Source organism: Corvus kubaryi, unplaced genomic scaffold (assembly GCF_017639235.1).
Source record: "Corvus kubaryi isolate FWS band 111438036 unplaced genomic scaffold, C.kubaryi_AGA036_p1.0 76, whole genome shotgun sequence".
In the NCBI taxonomy this organism is placed as follows: domain Eukaryota; kingdom Metazoa; phylum Chordata; class Aves; order Passeriformes; family Corvidae; genus Corvus; species Corvus kubaryi.
In genome coordinates this window covers 2,136,492-2,149,605 of record NW_024582063.1, presented here as the reverse complement: position 1 = coordinate 2,149,605, position 13,114 = coordinate 2,136,492, and the positions used below count along the sequence as shown (strand labels likewise).

Here is a 13,114-nt window from a genome sequence, read left to right as displayed (position 1 = left end):
AATTATAAATTTAACACATGGGAAAACAGATGAGAGGTGAAATGAAATCAGTGGCCACAGTGACAGTCTGACAAGCACCCAGAAGTCAACATTCAAGCTGTGGCAGCAATTCTGCTTTGCTAAACTACCAATAGGCAACGTAAACATACTTGATGCCTCCTCATCTCCAGAAAAAGAAAATGGGAACTCCGTTAAATAGCAAGAAAGGATTGTGTAGAGCACCTCTGAGCAGAAGACCAGCAAAGGATAGTACCCACATCTGGTGTCATTTGAGATAAATCAGAGAGTGCTGTGCTCCATGGCAGGAACTATAACAACTGTTTTGCCATTACAAAGGATCAGTAGCACTGCACTGATTCTCTCCCTGTATCCTCTGCAGGTGCTTGAAAAACTCAACAGAATTGCAAGAGATGTCAGAAGAGACTAACCATATCAAAAACACATCCACAGGGTCAGAGCAGCTAGAAACACTTCCATGCAACAAATCCAACTCTAACAGAACGCAGTGATGTGTTGTTCCCCATAGAGGAGTCCTACTGATTGCTTAAGAGCTAATTTAGGAAGGTCTAACCAAAGGTGTTCCAAAACCCACAGGTTAAATTGGAGTAAGATCTTTCTGCTCTTTAAAAATAATAATAATTTTAAAAAGGTATACAATTCTGCTGAACTGATAAACAAGGACATAGTTACCTTCTGAGTAGCAAGCATTGTTGTAAATATTATGTGTAATAGTTATGGCTGCATTTGGCAGGGTTTCTGTGTAACACAAAACAAGTATCCCTTTGCCAGCCTCTGGTGTCTCATCCCTCAGGAACCCTTCCCAGCCATCACTTCTATCATACTGTTCCTGGTGTGTGTTCCATCTGCCCCACCCTACTGCAGTGTGGTGCATCTTAACTTAGCCACCTTTCTTCCTGCATGCAATACATCAGCTGCAGTGAAATACGTCAGGTGAGAAAATAAAACAAGCAGGTGTCTTCCACACAATGATTTCTGTAAACCCTCGGGCTCGTTATGGAACTTGTACAACTCTAGTCCACAGGTTGGGGCTATTTTCTTCCTAGAGAATGAGACCAAAGGAGCAAACAGAACATCCATGGTTCTGCTTTGAATCTTTATGCATAATCACGCCTGGTAATTTACACACAAAGACAATACAGGTGAACTCTGGAGCAAATAAATATTGGGTGCCATGCTGTCTTTACCTAATACAATTTCATAGCTTTACATACATTCTACTTAAAATCAGCTTCAAGCGCTGTCAACCTAAACCTTGGCTTGCCTGGTTTCACCCTGAATGAAATAGTAATACCTGACAGCATCTGCTTTTTTCTCTTTTAAATGTAGGTGAACTGTGAAGACCTTGTAAGATTTTAATATATGTAATTCATGTTATGCAATTCAAAAAAGAAAAAAAAAATGTAATGAAGATATTAGTGCTGTGCATAGTTCAAGATATGAGAAAATCCACCCTGGAATTAACTTATTGCTTTATTACCCTTCAGATGCATTTGTTTTAATAAAACATATTCTTCCTGCTATGAGCTTGATTTCAAGCAATGGCACAGACTCACTACTGCACACAAAGTGGCTGGCAGCTACACACACTTTACACCTCTTGTTTGCAATGCAATATATAAAGCATATAGAATCAAAGAAGTGTCAGCTGTAAAACTTTAAAGTATTTTTATTTCTAGCACAGGGTCATCATTGAGGAATTCAATTACTTTGTGCCTGGAGCTAAAATCCTTATAAAATTTTAGAAATTATTTGGTTATAGCATGGTCAAAGAACTCATTATAAAAGAACACAATTGTTCGCAATTTTCAAGACAAAATAAAATATTGAACGGAACAGATTTCCACTGTAGGATTGCTAGTTCATTTAAGAAATTTATTGAATTATTCTTGACCTTCAATCAGCTATTCTGGATTCCTATTTAAAGGAAAAAAGACGTTTTAAAAAGTGAGATTTACGTGTTTTGCTATCAGAAATGGAATAGCTAATATTATCTCTCCAAACAAAGGAGGGGTGCTCAAATTCTGGAATGAAGATTCAGGGCAAATGGTGACAAATTGCCACCTTCTCATCTGTGGCTGTAGTCCATCAGAAGTTATTTAACTATCCCCATGTGACGTTTATGTGGGCACAGTATCAGAGTTTTTCTGCATTGCCGAGCTGGGAGAAGAGCTACTGCCTCTCACAGTGAAGGGACAGAACCAAAGGAGGGGGGAAAATGAACCAGCTGGTTGCTCCAACTGGAGTTTTACAGCACACAGAGTACCAAGGAGTCAGACATACAAATCCATGAAAGCCACAGGCGCATCCTTACCCCTCCATGCACCACAGAGATGCTGTTGGGGAGCAAGCTGCACTTCTGGCAAGCATATGGGACAGCCAAGCTATAACCAAAGCCACCTTCTGTAAAAGCACAAACCCTCAAACCCTCTTTACTGTGGTGACAATCTCCATCTGCAACACACAGCTGAGTCATCCGTGTTATCTCCAGCAGATGGCAAAGGTAGGAATTTGTTATCGTATTTAAAGAGATCTTTCCCTTCCCTTCAAGGCTCCTTACATTTGGCACTTGCCTGTGCTCCTGGTGAGTTCTGCCCACCCACAGATCTGAGCTGGAGCTCCTCCATGCAGACCAGAGCATTTTACACACAGCAATGTTCCCTGTGAGTGCCAAGGAGCAGTGGCAGTGCCAGCGCAGGAGGCACTTTGCACAAAGCATGTTTATTAGCTGTGACACAGAGCACAGCATTTGCAAAGAGCTAAGGAAGAAGACAGCTGCTGTGGCTCCTCTAATTACCTCTCCCCAGACATCAACAGCAATTTACAATTTGGATGATGTTGCTGGAACTAAGTATGATCTAGATCCACACACAAGCTCTCCTCCTCACTTTTATAGGCCATGTGTTATATGAGAATTACAACTATTCAAACTGTTTCTATGAGTTAGGTTATCTCCTACAAGGCTTTTTATTGCACATTCTCCTTTTGCTACTGGAAGATACAGAATTTGCTGTAGACAGTCATCAGATAATCACATCTTGTTATGAGCACAAGCTAGCAGGATTTGCTATTAGAAACTCTCTAATCTATCACATCAAAACAAAGAACATTTGAGATGTTTGGTAAAAATTAGGCTTCTTAACACATTTCACAACAAAGGTAAGAAATAAAAATTTTTAAAAGTCAGTATATAGAGCAGGTAGAACATTAGCCTCACATATATCCAAATTAAATTCCGAGTTACTCTACTCCTACAGCATCTTGAAATATTTACTGTGTTCATCTCCTGCTGTTTTGCTGCTAACAAAAATTTAGAAGAATACACAGGAAGTCTGACAAATTAAAACATCATCAAGATTAATTGCACAAAGAGGATAAAACATTTCAAACAGTTGCACCCTTGAAAGATCAAAAGCTTTCCTCCCCTGCCAGTAGTTCTGAACAGCTTTATTGGCAAAAAGAAGAGAAGTGAAGACAAAACTTAAAATGTATGCAGGCACATGAAACTGCAAAGACTCAGTAGATATTCTAAGCCCAACACTATACATGGGTTAAGAAGTAGTAAAAAGCAATCAGACAGAAAGAATTAGGCAGAAAAGCTTTAACCCTAGGATGAGTATCCACACTCTATCTGTACATGCAAGCACTGAGAATAAATGTGATGTTGACTTGGAGACTCAGTTACACGGATCCAGAACTTTGCTAATGCTTTGTATAATAAAATAACCATCAATCTCCACTTTTTACAATATTTTAGACCCATGCAAGACAAGCATCTCCTCAGTGTGGTGTCCTGCTCCCCTCAGATGTGCAGCATGTGTTTTGTAGCTGTATTGCTTCACAACCGAGTGATTTTTCTCAATTCAAGCTGTGAGTCAAATGAGGGGATAAGACTTACCCATGTTTCTCTGGACTCTGCTCTGATAGGATTTCACTGCTGCTCTCATCAATGAGATGGACACGAGCAATATATTCTCCACTCGGCTGGTAAAACTTGTACACAGCCACTTGAACTACACACTGATCACTGTTGCTCCTCAGCCAAGGGCTCAGGATGGTGGGGCTCGGCCTCTCTGATGCATTGAGAAACAGAAATGAACCTAGAACAGAGGATGCAACAAGAAAGCTTTAAAAATTAGAAAAAACCCCAAAGCCTCCTAGATTACAGATGAATACTTTCAAGTTTTATGTCTCAGCTCATTCTGCAGCCCTGCCATACCTCACAGTCAAAGATTATATTTGCCAATTAGTTTGGAAAGTTTGCCTGTTTTGTGTTAAATCTATTAAGAATAAAGCAAGACTTCAACTCACCTTTGAATGGCCCAAAAAAAATATTATGTTTAGATTTAACTCCCAGAAGGAAAAAGCCCACACAGCTGATTAAGGTGTTTTAGGTTTAGATTCTTGTCTGTAACCTCTCAGGTCTGGTCCATACCCAAATATATTAACATTAGTTCAGTGGGATCCTGATTTGACAGCTCTGGTATATACATATTTGCTTATTTATAATACTTTATCTAGTTCTCTTACCCAAATAAAGAATACAAATTCAACAGCTTTTCTTTTGCTCTTCTATAAACAGAGGACCACAGCATTTTTAAGTCTAATATTAGAGACAGGATAAAGGTCTGACACAGTTTCATTTCTCCAGCAATTCATTCTAATGTATTAATTTTATATGCAGCTAATCCACATTAAACATTTCATTATTATCCAGTACATTGACTCCCTTGGCTTAATTCTATTTCAATACAATCTGAGGCTTATCCAGTGGGACAGAAGTAATGTATTTTCATCCCATTGCTGCTCATTTCAGGTGAGTCAAATGACTCCCTTTCGGCAGCTGACTAATTTATCAATTTGTCCACAGAACAAGCACGCTGGGGCCTGTAGCTGGCAAACGAAAGGGACCAACCCTTGAAGCAAGAAAAAGTATGATATTCCACAAATTCTAGCAAGACTGGTCAGTTAATGGAATCTCATTGTCTTGATTACCTGGAGCATCCTTTAATGCAGCCTGTCCGTTAATACTGAAAACATGCAGGTCTGATGAAGAGTTTAATTTCATTGAGAGAGAAATTAAGGCTCAACAGGGCTGTAATTGAAACTTAGTTTTAAATGTGCATGAATTTTAACCAGAGCAGAAGCTTGTTTTTGAAAATGCCAAGGTTGAAGCTTCAGAGATATGATCTCCTAGATCACTGAGCACGGCTCACATGATATCCAGGGTGTCTAAGAAATACTGTCAAAGAGCTACAAATGACTCCTCCTCATTTTCTCCTCAGTGTGTAAGGTGTGGACCACAGGGTGCAAAGCAGCCACTCTGAGCTCCTGCAGCAGTTCACGTCCTTCCACGAGGCATCTGGTGAATTGTCCTTATTCGATTGTTCTCATTTCTCTGCACTGAACCGAGGGTCAAGAGCTCGGATTTGAATAGCTCACTGCCAGATGCTGGTTTAGAACACAGGAATTGCACTTGTGTTCACAGATGTCCCCTTTGAAAAAGTCTGAGTAGGCAAATCATCCCAGGTCACAACACAGGGCAATAATGGAAGGGCTACAACTGAAAACTGGATTCCTGTCAAACACTCTTTCTCTCCCCATACATCCATTTATCATAAACAGCATTTTTGACATATTTGTCAAAAACAGTGTTCTTGACATTTACACCACATTAATGACAGATCTAAAACTAGAAAACATCAGTACTGAAAGAAACATGAAGAAATACATAAAATACAGCCTGCTCAGATGTCAAGGTTTGCAAACAGAGAAGAGTGAAACGCAGTCACAGCTTTTTTTTCTTAATAACAAGATTCCTTTATCTAAATAGTAGTCTTTAATACAGTTGCTAATGGAATTGTTTGATGAGTTTAAACAAACAGTTTTTGTCAGTTATTTCTGTTGGTCAGTAAAAGAGAAAAAACCCCAACAAAACAAAATCCAGCCACATGTATCATCCTTCCCTGTCGCTCCCTTTTGTTGCAAACAAAAGAGAATTACAGCAGTAAATCTTGTGGCTTTAATTTTACCATCCCCATAAGAACAATGAAATCTCTGACATGAAAGGGAGCAAAGAGATTTCTGCTGGTGGCAGAGACACAGTAAGTGTTGCAATAATTGCTGATGGTAACTTGCCAGGTGCAAGAGCCATTTGCTCGTCTTACTGCCTTGCATCAGGGAGTCAGATTTTAAAAATAACAAAGGCAGCTCTCATTCCTTCTTTCCTTGCAGTGGTTCTAAATCAAGGGAGCTGCCAAGGATAGTCCCTCTTATGCCCTGACTTGAGGTCAAGTTTGAAACATCAATGAACTCCAGTAGTAGACCAGGGTAGCTGCTACAGCAAATTTGTGAGATAGTCATGAATCTCCTTTGTTCTGACTTTTGTTGTTTCTACTCTCTGTCTGCAGGGCTCACACTGTGCAGTTGTGGCTTATTACTCATCCCATGGCCAGTTGTACCTACTGATTTATATTGCTAAAAGGACTACAAGTTTGCCATGATGGGGTTACACCAGCACACTCTCCCAGGATGCTCTTCCAGGAGGAACAGCCCCACACCAGCTGCTGTGAAATGGTGCCTAGGAAACCATGGCTCTATAATGGATTACACTGTGTTGGCCTCACCACCACCACAATCTTGTGAGAAATGTCCTCCCAGGGCATACTTTTGGAGAGATCACCTACCTGGGCAAATACTAGAGCTATGAGAGGTTGTATTTTTTATATTTAAACATGTTTATTTTATTTTAAAAGAGGAGAGAATAAACACAACCTTGTTCTTGTTTTTGAAAGTTCAGCTATCTCATGAGTGACTTCCTTGTCTGCAGCAGTGTTCTCTTTTTGCTCTTACTGCTCTTTTAGTTTGTAAGTTCCAAGCAAGGAACTATCAGAGCCTCATTTAGCTCTGGTGTTATGGGAACAGTTTCCAAATTTGAAATAGGGGTACTTGCTTTAACACCACAGACATTTTCTTATACAGCAGAATTTGAAGATTCTGGGATTAAACCATGGCACCCACAAAGGAATAATTAATGTATCTGATGTGAGAAATGATACATTTTGAACAAAAATCCCTCTGCTTATCGCTTCCCTCAAAAGCACAATCTCTCAGGCACTGGTTGTCACTGTTTCCTGCAATGCCCCCCCCCGGCCCCCCAGGATCACTACGACCACCATTTCCAGGATCAGCCTAGAGACTGCTACTTAGAGTTAAGAGATCCCCTGGAGATCAATTCCACATCCATGCCAAGGGATACAAGAATATTCTATTTCACAGCAAGAGACTTTCTCAGCAAAACCAGAAGCTACCTGTTTGCTTGCATTTCCCCACAGTGGGAATCCATGTGGCATGCTTTGAGATCATTCTGTAGACTGTAAGACTCTAAGGTTCCAGCTAGAATTTCCTTGCACCTATTTTCTCCTATTGGCTTGCTGCTCTAATAAGACTCTTGGGATCCCCCTGGGTGAATACCTAGAAAAAGCACTGTAGCTTCCACCAAACTTCTGCTGCTATTTAGGTATCAGGGGACATAAGCTGAGATGAAAGGCCCCATCATGGTACATGCTGCCAGTGTCACATTCTGCTGCTCAGGACTCTGAAGGGTCTGTTACTTATCACAAAGATCTTCACCAGTGAGTCATTGCAGGAGTCTTTCACTACAGGTTTTAAATTGGACTCTGGCTGCACAAAGCAATGCTGATATTGAAGAGATGCAGTTAAAATAATCAAATTGTAACTAGATATACACCCATAGACCCAGGCACTTAGCATTTCTGGGGTCCTGAGCTCATTCATCATCATCACACAGAACCCAGGGTTTGCAAAGGGAACAGCAGTCAGTATTTTGCCCCCAGTACGCCCATGTTTGCATTATGTGACAGAAACCCTACTAGCTGATACTGCTCTGTGGTGTTCCAGAAAGTGCTGGTCTAAATGCAAATAGTTTATTTTTCATATTCCCTCTAAACATTCACATACTGTGTGGCAAAACCTACAATAATATTCAGCTTCTAATGATAATTTTCCCCTGCCTTTTAAATAGCTGCAGTCATAAGGCAATGGTGTTACTCATCCTCATATGTTGTGTCTGATAACATCTCTGGCAACTTGCTGTCACTTCAGACAAACACACATGAAAAGATATTTATGCTTTAAGCACAGTAGATTATTGCAGTTGACATAAAGGGAATATTACAAGACAAATTAATGTATCCTGCATGAAAAATTGCTGTTGATCCTTTGGAAACTTGTTTACAACATTTTAACATTCATGTCACACAAAAGGAAGGATGGTTTATCAGCTTAGTAGCAAGATGTTTTTGAGGTGATGAAGACAGCTTCAAGTTCTACTCTTCAGGACTAATGAGATAACAGATTATTTATAAACAAGAAAACTGATGTTAAAGTACTATGCATGCACACACTATGAACAAAGCACCTGTCCAAAAATATTTTCAAATGAAGAAATATAAACTGGTAAGCCTACAACTTAAACCCACATTAACAAGGAAGTGCATTCCCACAATCTCTGGCCCAACATCCTTATCTGATATGGATGCACAAACCACCTGAAACTCATGCCAGTGAATGCTGAGGCAAGCCTGAGATGTTCTCAAGACAGAGCCATTCCTTTGGCCTAGGAATGGGGTAAACTTGGGATCCTATTGCAAGCCCGTTGAGAAGCTGGTCATCTGACAGCTACTCAATAGCTTTGAATGCACCCTACTAACTGCTTATGACCTGAATCCTTCCTGGTCAGTCTTGGGGGGAAAACCACGGAGAGAGCCAGGTCAGGTTCTTCTGCTCAACAACCTTGTGATGCTCAGTGAGGTCAGTGCAACCCCATTGTATCCTTGGACCTTTCTGAGGCAGCAGCCCAGGAAAGATGTGTGCAGCCCAAAAAGACAGCAGTCTGAGAAGTCACACTGGGTAATAGGGGTCCCCAGCAAAGTGTTCACTGCAGAAAACAGCCACCAGCTCTTCTGGGACAAATACATGGAGGCAACAGCCCAACTTGCAGCTGAAGTGTAGGATTTCCAGCATGTGATGGGGCTGACCGACTAAAGAGCAGCTCTGTGGAGAAGGACCAGGGAGTCTTGGTGGGTGACAAGTTGACTGTGAGCCAGCAGTGTGTCCTTGAGGCCAGGAGGGCCAATGGGATCCTGCTGGCCACGCTCTTTCCTTTGGGAAGAGTGTGGCCAGCAGGGCAATAGAACTGATCCTGCCCCTCTACTTGGCCCTAGTGAGGCCACATATGGAGTTCTGTGTCCAGTTCTGGGCTCCTTAGTACAAGACAGACAAGGAGCTACTGGAGAGGGTCCATCAGAGTCCACAAGGATGATTTGGGGTTTCTCTGTCTTGCAAGAAGAGACTGCAGGAGCTGAGCCTGTTTAGTTTGGTGAAGAGAAGACTGAGAGGGGATCTCATCAATGCATATAAATATCTCCAGGTGCCAAGGGGATGGTGCCAGACTCTTCTCAGTGGTGCCCAGCAACAGGACAAGGAGCAATGGCTGTCAACTAAAACACAAGCAGTTCCACCTCAGCACGAGGAAGAATTTCTTTACACTGAGGGTGGCAGAGCGCTAGTACAGCTGCCCAGGGAGGTTGTGGAGTCCCCCTCCCTGGTGACATTCAAGCCCCACCTGGACACGCTTCTCTATCACCTGCTCCAGGTGACCCTGCCTTGGCAGGGGGTTGGACTGGATGCTCTCCTGAGGTCTCTTCCAACCCTAACCCTTCTGTGAAAAGCAAGGCTCAAAATACAGCTAGGCTGACTTAATCTGATCACACTTATAAAGAAGAAATTTAACAATCTTTGCAAAACTGATAGATTGTTATTCTGAACATAAACTCTATCTTCCTACTAAAAAGATTTTATTACCTTTCACGTACAAGTTCAATACTCTACCAGATTAAATTAGAGCTGTAAAAACTATTAACAGCCAACGTCTGTTGGGGACTATACAGTAGAAAAAAAATTATTTAAATCAAGTTTTATAGTCTTTAGAGATGCTGACTGGAAAGAACATTTCCACTAGTATCACAAAACATCCCACAGAGCTGGTCTTTGAATTCTTCATTTTACACTTGACTTTCAAATTAACTATTCAAGCAAAACTCTCGTAACAGGAGCTCAGAAGCTGGCAAAAGCCATGAAAGAACTGGGTACTACCTGACTGACAACATTAAAGAAAAGATTCTGTTATACTTTTTCTGGGCTTATATATACAGATTTTCTAATTGCCTCATCAAGGCTCCAAAATGTGCTGAATGCAAAGAATGTGAATGGTCTCCAGTGCTGAATGCAATGTGACTGCATAAGCACCAGAAGATTTGCAACCTGCTATACTTGCAGCTATACTGACTTAAAATTCATAAAGGTAACAGCCTTTGAATTATTACAAAATTTGGAGCTGAACAATTCTTAACAATCTAATTATGGTAATTGGATGATATCTTACTTCTTTGGAAGTCAATCAGAGTTCCTGCCATTAGCTGAAATAGAGCAGGGATTTCCTTCTAATACCGAGCAGGAATGTGAGCATGTTTCTCTGGATGATGCAAGCACAATTCAGAAACACTAATGAATTCATACTAACTCTTGTGGGCATGTCACACATTTTACAAATGGACAAGTTAGGGCAGACATTAAACAACTGCAAACAGCATGCAGCCAAGATTGGTATCAGAACTGAGATCTGCAAGTCAAAACTCTTTAAAAACTGCCTCCTATTCAAGTATTTTTTATTTCCCAAGTATAAAGGGGAAGGCCAATAATCCATCAAAGCAAAATAAATTAAAATTTTGTCCTGTTACTAAGGCATCAAGCAAATTTGATTTGCCCCATATGATTTCTCCTAAATTCAATGGCTTCACTCATATAAAACCTCGTCCCTCAAACAACCAGAGTTCACTGTTGCCCTTGGGAACGCAGCAGTGTTATAGAAATGTGACTTGAAGTTAGGAAAGACAGGAGTCCTTCCTTTTCTCACACTCCAGTCCCAGAAATTTTCTTTATTATTTTAACTCTTCTCTTGGAGGCAACCTTGAAGCATTACACACAGAGGGAAGAGTCTCCTAGCAGTGACCTTCACACAAATCTTTCACAGATTTCCCCTGTCTCCTCCCTATGCTCAGTGTAGTGCGTGAGCTGAAGTCCAAATGAACACCCTTTAAAGATTTATTACTATTTATCAGTTAAAGTCCAATAATCCCTGGCATATTCATATGGAAAAGCTGGATCTCATCACAGTACTCTTTAGACAGACAACAATACAAGATGTTTTTCTCACAAAGCAGTTTAGGTCCAGCTTTTCAAAAGGAAAGTCAGATAGAAGAAGAAGAAAACAAAAGCTCCAGGTATTGCCTTCTGTAACAGGAGCTAGAGCCAGATGCTGTTACAGCCCAATCCCTAAATGACTCAGCAACATTTGCTCCCAGCTAAAAAGCATTGAATTGAAAAAAAGCAGTTAGTTAATTAAAAACTTAAAATTCAATGCTGAAATTAAAATCTTTCCTAGAGAATGACAGAAGAGTCTTTAAATAATTCAGCCTTGCACAGCTGATTAACCAATATGCATCTTCTCTTTTGCTGCTGACAGAGGCGAATGGCAAGTTGCTTTTGAGATGCCTGTTCTGAGATGAGAAGATGGGAGAATTTTCTGTCATCTTGAGCAAGACAGACCTAAAGGGAAAGCTAAGAGAAAGCTGGTCCTGTCAGTAAAAGCAGAGAGGCAGAATGCCTGTTCAGAAACTCAGTATGTGCAGTAGTTAAGGGGAGGGTGTGAAAGGAAGCCTAGTGCTGTTCCTCTCGTTGCTGTTTTGCCCTCGAGTGTGCTTATTCGATTACACTCAGGAGGCTGGAAGCTTAAAAATTAAGAAGTTCAGCGATACTGTGACGCACAAGTACCCGAATAGAAATGTGCCTAGAACAGAATTGCAGCCACTCACAGTTCAGTAACGTCAGAGACCACGTTAAATAAGTAGTTAGTACTGCAAGTTAGTCCTCTGAAGAACTAGAAAGCCACAAGAGAAGGCACCTCATTAAATCTCTCTGGTGGAGCCCTCCTCCTTTTGCATCCTGTGTCAGGATTAAACTCATCACGCAGAAGCTGCCATCGTGTCAGCTTTAAGTGCACAGGAGTCATAACTCAGACCATTGGAGAACCACAAAATTGGTCCACAGATAACATAAATAAGATAAATCATGACAAGATGATGCATTTTAATGTCTCATACATTTCAATTTGTTGTTGTCATCATCTTCTCCCCATACATGCATGTACATCCATGCACACAGTGCCAGGAGTCTATTAGTTGGCCAACTGTCACATAAGTATTGGGAAATGTGATGATCCTATCCAGAGCTTGTTAAATGCCTCATAGCATAAAGCATCTGTCACCAAATCCCTGCCCATCCTGAGGTTCAGCCATCCTTCCTCCTTCTCTAGTCCACACCATTTCCATCCATCTGCCTGTCAATAACCTGAGTATCAGTTCTGCATGCCAGTTTTGGTTGGCAAAACCCCTTTTCACTCATCTTTTAGCCCTAGAGCTTCCTCATACTTTCTGTGCTTTCCTAAGTCATTGCTGCAAGGATGAAAAGGGAGGAGAGTGCCTTGGCACATCAGTTAGGGGACAGAAAGAAATGCAGATGGCAGAAACCTTTTGAGGACTTTCTGCTCTACTGTGAAAGCTGAGCTGGCTGGTGGTTTTCCTCTTGCTCATTCAAAAACTCCACCTGACATTCATGTGTAAGAAAATAAGCGAGCTTTACCCACATACCAGTTGTCCAGGAGAAGAAAAGTGAGGGGACAATGATCTTTCCCCTGGGCCGGACAATGAGTTAGAGCTTCTCTGAATGTTGATAGACATGCTGAAAAATGCTGAGGCAATCAGTGACAGAGGATGATTCTACCAGCTTACACAGTTTCTGTTTCCTGGGCCTTTGACCACTTATGTGTTCTCCAACAGCACAGTTAAACTTCACACTTAGACAGCATTTTGTAAATTCAAAACGTTGCAGAAATACTAAATGATTAAACCTCAGGATGCTAAAAATCCATTTTTCAATTGGAAAAGACAATGCAAAA

The 13,114-nt window shown here is 41.0% G+C and overlaps 1 protein-coding gene across 1 annotated transcript in view; it reads right to left on the bottom strand.

Moving 5' to 3' along the window:
- Positions 1–13,114, bottom strand: part of ALK (ALK receptor tyrosine kinase) — a 226,187-nt gene that overhangs the window by 162,016 nt on the left and 51,057 nt on the right. The window contains exon 3 of the mRNA XM_042051462.1: positions 3,917–4,118. Within this exon, the coding sequence (XP_041907396.1) occupies positions 3,917–4,118 (202 nt within the window). The remainder of the gene's footprint in view (positions 1–3,916; positions 4,119–13,114) is intronic.